Source organism: Magallana gigas, chromosome 8 (assembly GCF_963853765.1).
Source record: "Magallana gigas chromosome 8, xbMagGiga1.1, whole genome shotgun sequence".
NCBI lineage: Eukaryota > Metazoa > Mollusca > Bivalvia > Ostreida > Ostreidae > Magallana > Magallana gigas.
The window spans coordinates 15,547,017-15,555,881 of NC_088860.1; the positions used below are offsets into that span (position 1 = coordinate 15,547,017).

An 8,865-nucleotide genomic window follows, 5' to 3' on the forward strand; every position below is an offset into this window, starting at 1 on the left:
AAGTGTCATTATCTTTTTTAATTGGGACAATTAAACAAAAATTTCAACGGCACCTGATTTTATAAATTAAGAGAAAGTCTTCTTTATTATTTGGTACACACGGCACATGTTAAAGTTTTGCCATTTTCATACGGCGGACACTCCAATGCCCCACAGACAGCAATTACGGGGTGAATTAGTTTGCCGTTGTCATTGACACGTCCGTTGATGACCGTTTCGGGGGATTCGTCCAAACAAATGTACTGAGATGCTGCTCGGAAGTCGTAGTAACCCGTTGCAAGATTACCTTTGTATTGCAGCTTCCATCCAGTTACGCACACGTTAGTTCCTGGAATCATAAGAACACTGGATGCGGAAAGACTTCGGCAGACAGCGCATGGAATATCGTTGCCATCAGCGGGTCCAAAAGCGTTGGAATTGTATTCCGCACCATACATATAACCATACTGGGTGTCATGGAGTTTGGAGGTGAACACTGGGTCTCGTGTCAAGCAAACGTAATCGACAGCCGCGCCTTGGTGATCATAATAGGACCCTCCAGCAAATCCTTCAAAACAATAACATGTAGACTTAAAGACTACAATTTAAAAACAAGATTTAAAAGGCATTTATAATTATAATTCAAAATATATCTAGGTAGTCAATTCTCATTGAACAGTACATGTATTGGCAAATGTTCACACAATAAAATATATCATATTGATCAATGATGAGTTACCTAATATGAGTAATAATCACCATTGCATAAAAGGAATGAACTCCAATGATAATTTAAGGGGGATGTGCGGTCATCTTGAACATTTGAGGATAAGAAAGTAAACATTTTTTGAACTAGCTTGTTTCTGCCCGAAACTGACTAAACCTGTTGCCAAAAGATACAAAAACAATAAATATGAGATTCTACATGTTTTTATATAAGCAAATTATGCATTCAAGAACAGGACACCTAAAGGGACTTGGACACGATTTGAGCTCAAAATTTTCAAAATTTATTTTTTCCATTTTTGGGAGTTGATTTTAATCAACTCTCCTATGCAGTTACTCTGGCAAACCGAAAGTGAAACAGTGTTTGGACCTAAGCACAGATCATCACCGCTGACAAGTCTTAGTTCTTGAATATAATAGAAAAATTCGATGTAATGTATGCTGAAGCATTGTTTTTCAAGGAAACTTATCTATAAACACTTTAAAAATAGTCAGATTTTATATCAGACGAACAATTTTGATATTTTTGTAGTCTCATGTATTCCTACGCCAGAGTTTAATATAGTCTCGTTCAACAAAACGCTTGGCTCTCTCCGTAAATCTCCGACAAACAGAGAGGCTCTCTTGCTTGTCGGAGATTAACGGAGACAGCTGAGCGTCTGGTTGAACGAAACTGGGATTCAATATCAATAGTGCTTGGAATCATATAATTTTTAGAATTGTTAACCATTTTATACATAAAAATAAAAAATGAAATTTTGATCTCAAATCGTATCCAAGTCCCTTTAAAACAGCTGTGGAAATGCGCCGCTACAGACTTATTTTGAAGATATAGAAATCTGCAAACATGAAAAACGATAAATGTACAAGATGGCCGCCCACCCCCTTAAAAGATTTATCCAATGTACTATGTGTAGTTTAATCTTGAATACCGATAAGATTTTGTCCATACCAGAATACACAAGTTCGGTGTCGTTATCGGGGCAGCCATGTTTTCCCCAGCGAACAAAAATGGCGCCGCCTAAAATTGTAAAAATCGTACATTAATATACATTTGTATAATTTTTGTTTTTCAATTTGTCTCTGCTCCTTTTCATTCTGCAATTTCTGCAACAGTGCCTCAATTCAATCGCCAAAATACACAAAAGGTCATTATTACCGGACTGTGTTTTTGTTTGAATGTCGGCAATAAGTCTTTCCTGAGCAAGCAATTTGTTCTGTTGGTCCTGTAACTTGGAATTCATTTCTTGGATTTGGTGCTGCATCGCTGTTATTTCAGAGTGAATTAAGTCCGGGTCATTTAAAAGTATTCGTTTTTCTTCAACTGCAGTAGCTACTAACGCCAAACAGGCAAAAAGGAACATGTTCAAAGAAGCCAATGTCATAGTCAAAACGGATTTCGGTACATATAATTGATCTTATCAGTTCTCTTTTTATCAGGTTTACGTCGCAGGGATATAGTTTTGATCATACAGGTCGACCGGCAATTTTTCTAGGTCGCCAAGGTACAATATTCTGTTTCAGGAAGATTTTCTTCGACTTTTTTTTTAAATTAATTATCTATATATATGCAAAGGATATTCGAATAAGCGTCCTTCATCTTCATATTAATATGTTAAAAAAAAGATTGAATCTTGAAATTGTACCAACTGACATAAATAGTAAGCAAAGTTCACAATTTGACAAAAACTATACGTCTGACAGAACAGTGGCGTAGGAAAATATCACATTGAAGTTTACTTTTAATCAAACTCGCTGTGGAGTTTTTAATTTAAATAACATATATGTAGTTTAAATTGCTTCAATCACACAATTTTTTTTACCTTATTAAACTATGAATAATAAACTTGAATTACTGAAAGTGTTGATAAAATATGATTTTCCAAACACATTTACATCTTACAAGCTATTGAAAACATTCAATCTATAAGCAAATATATTTTAAAAATCATCAAAATCATCTCTTAATCTATTGTCAACATATTTGCATTTTTGCCAATTTATTTAAGGATGAAAAGTCGTTCTTTGTATAATGCGCTGATCATTTACGGTCGGGCGTGATAAAATCCATTAATAATCCATATATTAATTTTCTTATTCTTTAGGTTGAGGAAAGAGAAAACGACCTTGACCTAACTTTTCTACGAAAATAAGATGGTCAAATTTAATTTAATAGATACTATCACTTGTTTACAATGTATGTTTGACTTTGTGAAAATTTGATGAATTTCTGAAAATAATAAACGAAGGAAGAAGATTTAGTATCTTAAAGTCTTCCGGTTTGATTTACCAATAATGAATATGTTTATTTTGTATGATAAAAAGATTTATTTTACATTGCGAATCCTTTGAATAATACTAAACTGGAATATTTGTTTAGATCTATTGAGTAGTTTCTCTTTTTTATATTAAGAATCCCAGTCGTGGTGTCCTTTCTGATATATTTCATTTTATCAAATAAAATATACAACTCATGTTGTATATTTTATTTGATAAAATGAAATATATCAGAAAGGACAGTGGTAATACAAGTATATATGTAGCTAACAGTCTTACCAGTATAAAATTATTTGTTCGAGTATGAATATATGCGCATTCTTTGAACTGTGAAAACATGTTTTCAAACGCATATTTTAACAATAACCAACTGAATAAGTTAATAACTAAATGCAATAAATAACTATAATAAATTTTTTAAAAAATGTTTTATATCATATCTTTGAGTCTGCAAAAGGATGTTCATGGGGTCTTTTGCTCGTCATTAGGTTCATACATGTATTAAGATTTTCATTTGAATATTGAATAGTACCCCAGGGGTCAGTGTTAGGACCCTTCCTCTTTCTTATTTACATTAATGATATTGTTGAAAATATATGCAACCAAATAAGACTCTTTGCAGATGACACATCACTTTTTGTAGTAGTTGATGATAATGATAATAATTCAGCTAAATCATTAACAGCTGATCTTGAAAAAATCAAACAGTGGTCTAATCAATGGCTGGTGGATTTTAATCCAAACAAAACAATAAATGTTAACTTTTCCAGAAAGAAAAAAACCCATCCCCAGGTCTCTTTTGGTAACACTTTAAACAATATTATCCAAAAATTAATCATTGTCACTTAGGACTTACTTTGCAATTAAATGGGGGATGTCACATCATATATCAAATATCTACGAAAAAGCATGCCAAAGATTGAACATGCTACGCATACTTAAATATAAAATAAATAGGGAATCATTGATTAAAATTTACGTTGCATTTATTCGCCCTGTGTTAGAGTATGGTGATGTAGTCTGGGACAATTGTACAGATGAACAAAGTAATTTATTGGAAAGTATACAGATTGAAGCGGCACGAATAATTACTGGTCTTAGACGAAACTCATCTAAACAATACCTATATCAGGAATTAGGCTGGGAAACACTTAAGAAACGTAGAAATAACTATAAATTAATATTATTGTTCAAAATAATAAACAATTATACCCCTGAATACTTATCTAATATTGTTGGTGAATGTTTCCCCCCCACATAATACCTACGATCTTCGAAACAATTTCATCTATCGCACTCCTGTTGCAAGAACAACATCTTACTTCAAAAGTTTTATACCATCTACAATTATATTGTGGAACAATCTAACTCAAAATGCAAAAAATATAACTACAGTTTCAGCATTTAAGAACAGCCTCAAAAATATTACTCACACCACCTTATTTCTTCTCCACTATGTCAGAAGTGCCTTCTTGAAGTGGAAGACTCTAAACATTATTTCTTACACTGTCCATCATATGCCTCCCAAAGAAAATCTCTATTTGATTATATGAACGACAATTCCATACCAATCACAATTAAGAATCTACTTTTTGGAAGTGATAATCTAACATTTCAAAATAACTTACTATTATTTGATAAAATTCATTTTTACAGAAAAAGTACAAACAGATTTAAGTAAATGTATAGGTAAAAATGTACACATTGTATAAAAAATGTATCAAAATGGGTACCACTGACTGTCCTTACACTCCTTTCTTTTCATTTTGTATTGCTTATTTGTTCTCCCCCTCCCCCTCCCACCCCATCCCCCCAAAATTTCCATTTTTTTCTACTCTGTTATTAATTTTTGTTTTGTTCTATTACATGTTTTTTCTTTTCTTTCTCATTTTTTCTCTACACTACATATACTTTTTTATTTTTCAACCTTAGTAATTAACCATTATTTTTCTATTTTTTTTATTTTCATTTTCCTATCATAAGCTATTTGTTTTGTTTATTTTTTTAAACTGTACCTCCTTCCAATGTTATTTATAATATTAATCTATTACACAAAATTCTATTGCAATATATATGTATATATATATCTTATATAAAATTATATAATTACTCATATTATACCTTGACTACAAGAGAGAACATAAATAGGCATTGTGCCTGCTGTTCAATCCATTTCAATGTATTTATATACTTGAATAAAATACTTCTTAAAAAAATTAAATTAAATTAATAATACCAGACCACCAGATACAGGACAAAAAATATGCTGTGAATTTTATTTCCTGGTCCAGGGAATACGATTAATTAATCAGACACAACTGATTTCTTCATCCATATATTCGGGATTTTAAGAAGAGGTCTCTTTGAAATAACAAAATTCATGCGAACATTATTGATTTAAAAAGAATTCCAGGGATTACTTTAAAAATAAACTAGTTGATGTGTACTGTAGAAGTGTTATCGTTTTTATTCAGCTTTTTAAGTCCCAAGTTCTGTTAGATTAGAAAGTGAATTTCGTCTTAAAGGGGCATGGTCACAATTTTGGTAAAAATTTATTTTTCCGATTTTATTATTTGCAATACTTCAGAAAGGCATTTTTGATAGGCAACCGAAATTTGAGTGTCATTTGTTGAGTTATAAGCGAGTTACAGAGCTTGAAATTCTTCGCTATATAAACAAAGCGCGTTTGTTTACATTTTGAACGTTGAAGTAAAATTTTCAGATTTAAACCTAAAACGAATGTGTTAAACGTTGCGCACTGTTTATTTATGCTTAAAACAAATAAAACGATAGACAAATAAGCTGGAAAAAGATTTTTTTACTGGTATATTGAACCTAAGTAAAAAAAAACAAAACAGGGCACGAGCCTTGTTTACATGACAAAGAATTGTGAGCCATGTATCTTGCTTATAACTGAACGAATAACTCTCAAATTTTTTTTGATCATTAGAAATGCATTTCTAAAGCATTGTAAATAATAAAAACATAAAAATAGAATTTGACCAAAATCGTGACCATGCCCCTTTAAAGTGCTATAAATTCATCGGTTTTTTTTTAAAACAAAAGTTTAACATTTCTATTGGATAACTTTAATAACATACATGTACGTGTATATTAACTGTATGGCCAGTTACCAGTGTTTTAAGTAAATCACTTATGTCACCCTTATTTATGCACTTTCAGTAGTACAACTGAAAATCCCTGTGATTTCAAATACTACATAAATAGATATTTAAATAGGTTGGTTTGGTGACCTAGAAAAGAAATTTTCGCTGAAGACTTTATTAATATACTAGTATAAGGCTATTTTTGGATGATCTATTTAACTCATATATCAATCAGTTTACTTCTAAATATTGTCTGAATAAAATATCATAATTATATAATTATATATATATATATATATATATATAATTATTCAGATAATATTAAGTTAAATGAAGCATGAGTGAAAATGCAAGCAGGTGAACGAATTTCACATTACGAAGCGTTTCAATATCTTTCATTAAAATGCATTCCAATTTTTTATGCTTGCGAAATTTGACTAAAATTACTTTATGTTCACGTATTGTGTTTTCAAAAAACGAACAAATAATAATAATCCTCACTTCAATGGCGTATCAATTATCGGTTTCTATTTCAAATTTTTATCTTGAATTCTAGGAATTGTTTGTGAAGTTAAACCATGCTGGCAATTGGTTTTGCTTTCACAATTCAGATGGATCTAGTCTGATATTTTCGTTCAGCGATAAAATCGTCCAATCATTCTTACTTATAAGCAACAACACTGTATATCCAGGAAACCATTACTTATGACGTTATACTAAATCAAGGACTGTAGTAGAAATACATTTGTGTATGTATTTCTAGGAAACGTACAGTGAAAAATTTGAGCTGGAAGTTATGTTGACTTATTGACCTCTTTCGCTTTGTTTTGTATATACTAAACCATTCATCAGAACTATTGTCTTTCAAAAGTATTTTTTTCCCACAAATGTTAATTAAAAATTAAAATTTAGTGTTATGATAATCATAACACTAAATTTTGATTTTTAATCATCATTGTGTGCCCATATTTCGACAGTCTTAATCTACTGGTCTTCTTTTCAGATAAAATGAGCAGTAATTTTGAAAGCTAAGACATTTATCATGAATATCAATCATATCTTGCTGTTTTAACATAAGTTGATTAACCTTTTTAAATTTGTTATTTCAATATACAAAGTATAAATTCATCAACAAAATTCCGGGGGCCGCCATTACTGGGTCCTAAATTCGACGATTGCTCTACATATCTTGTCAGTGAAATTTATCCTCACAACATTACTTGTTTTTCATTAATGAATCTTCCTTGCAGACGATACACCATGTGTTTCGTCATAGTGTTTATATTTTTGTATTACGATGATCTAAATTCAAAGTTATGCTGGATTAACAAAATTTGACGTTTTTGTTAAGAAAAATTCATAAATAAATGTTTTACTTTTTTGAAGTGCATTTTAATAAATACTGGGCCATACTAGTCTATCACAGTATCATATGCATACAAAATTACTCTTGTTCCTGCGAAAACGAACGAGACGTAAACAAAAGACGAACACCGTCAAAATGGACCCTGTTGATTTTAGGACCTTTGACCATACTTGGGAATTTTTTTCTTGAGAACTTATTTTCTTTCATTCAATCCGTCATGAAATAAATAACAAAATGTTCTTCTGTCTATCTCTGAATTGTTCTTTATCTGCAAGAGCAATGTTTGGCGCAATGCTCTATATTTTCACAAAAACAGAATCGTTTAATATGGTGATTGGATTAAAAATGCAGATTTGTCTAATACGAAACATTGATGTGATGCTTAATCGATTAAATATTCTGTATAGATAGTTTAAGTTCCTCTTAAAATTAAATTTCCTTATATGGTTAGCACGTTTTTTTTTTGGTTGTTTCTTTTTCTTTAGTTTTTTCCGTAAATAATTTAAGTTCCTCTTAAAATTCAATTTCCTAATATGGTTAGCACGTTTTTTTTGTGGTTGTTTTTTTTTTTCTTTAGTTTTTTCCCTAAATAAAACGTCAACAGACTTATTAATATTACTCTATTCAAAAAAACAACCAACAGATTATTAAAATTATTGCATATACATGTATTTAGGTTTCTCCAAATGCTTAATCATCATATTCAAAAGAGACACGATTGAAATAGGTATGTTTAATAAATTAAATGTTTACCTGTTTGGTGTGTTTAGGAGCGATAAATTCCCTATTGCTCTATTAAAAAAAACAACCAACAGATAAAAAATTATTGCATATATTTAGGTTTCTCCAAATGCTTAATCATCATATTCAAAAGAGACACGGTTGAAATATCTATGCTTAATATATTATCTGTTTGGTGTGTTTAGGAGCGATAAATTCCCCATTTACTATGTATAAAAAAATATATGTGTATTCATGCACGTACAGGTACTTGTATATTTCAAAAGCATTATATTGGTATATATCTTCCGCATTTTTGTATTCCGTATGTAAGAAAAACACCCAAAATTTACCCGTAAAAAGAAGTTTAAAAAATTAACACATGGGTACAGCGAGTCGAAAGCCGATGCAACCTATTTATTTAAATTATTTCAATTCCTTATTGAAAAAGACTTTAAGCGTGACTATCGTATGAATATATAGAACCCCCTTTCAAAAAACCCAGCAAGTCGGCCATCTATTAATCTGATTGCTACATAATATACCTGCATAGGGATAGGGCACTGATTGGAATTGCTTGTGTTTGGATTTCTAATAAGTATTCTTTGGTCTGCGATTTGGAATTAAAACAAAAATTATCGAAAGCATTGGATTCATTATTTTTGTTAAAGAATAAAGCATATCCAAATA

The 8,865-nt window shown here is 30.7% G+C and overlaps 1 protein-coding gene across 1 annotated transcript; it reads right to left on the reverse strand.

The window, feature by feature from the left end:
• On the reverse strand, positions 1-2,135 carry LOC105322186 (uncharacterized). Its single transcript, XM_034472759.2, has 3 exons — positions 1,865-2,135; positions 1,658-1,726; positions 1-547 (listed from the first exon to the last, which is right to left on the reverse strand). Exons 1-3 carry the CDS (start codon positions 2,088-2,090, stop codon positions 87-89), a joined length of 756 nt encoding a protein of 251 aa, XP_034328650.2. The 5' UTR covers positions 2,091-2,135; the 3' UTR covers positions 1-86.
• Between the last annotated feature and the right edge of the window lie 6,730 nt (positions 2,136-8,865).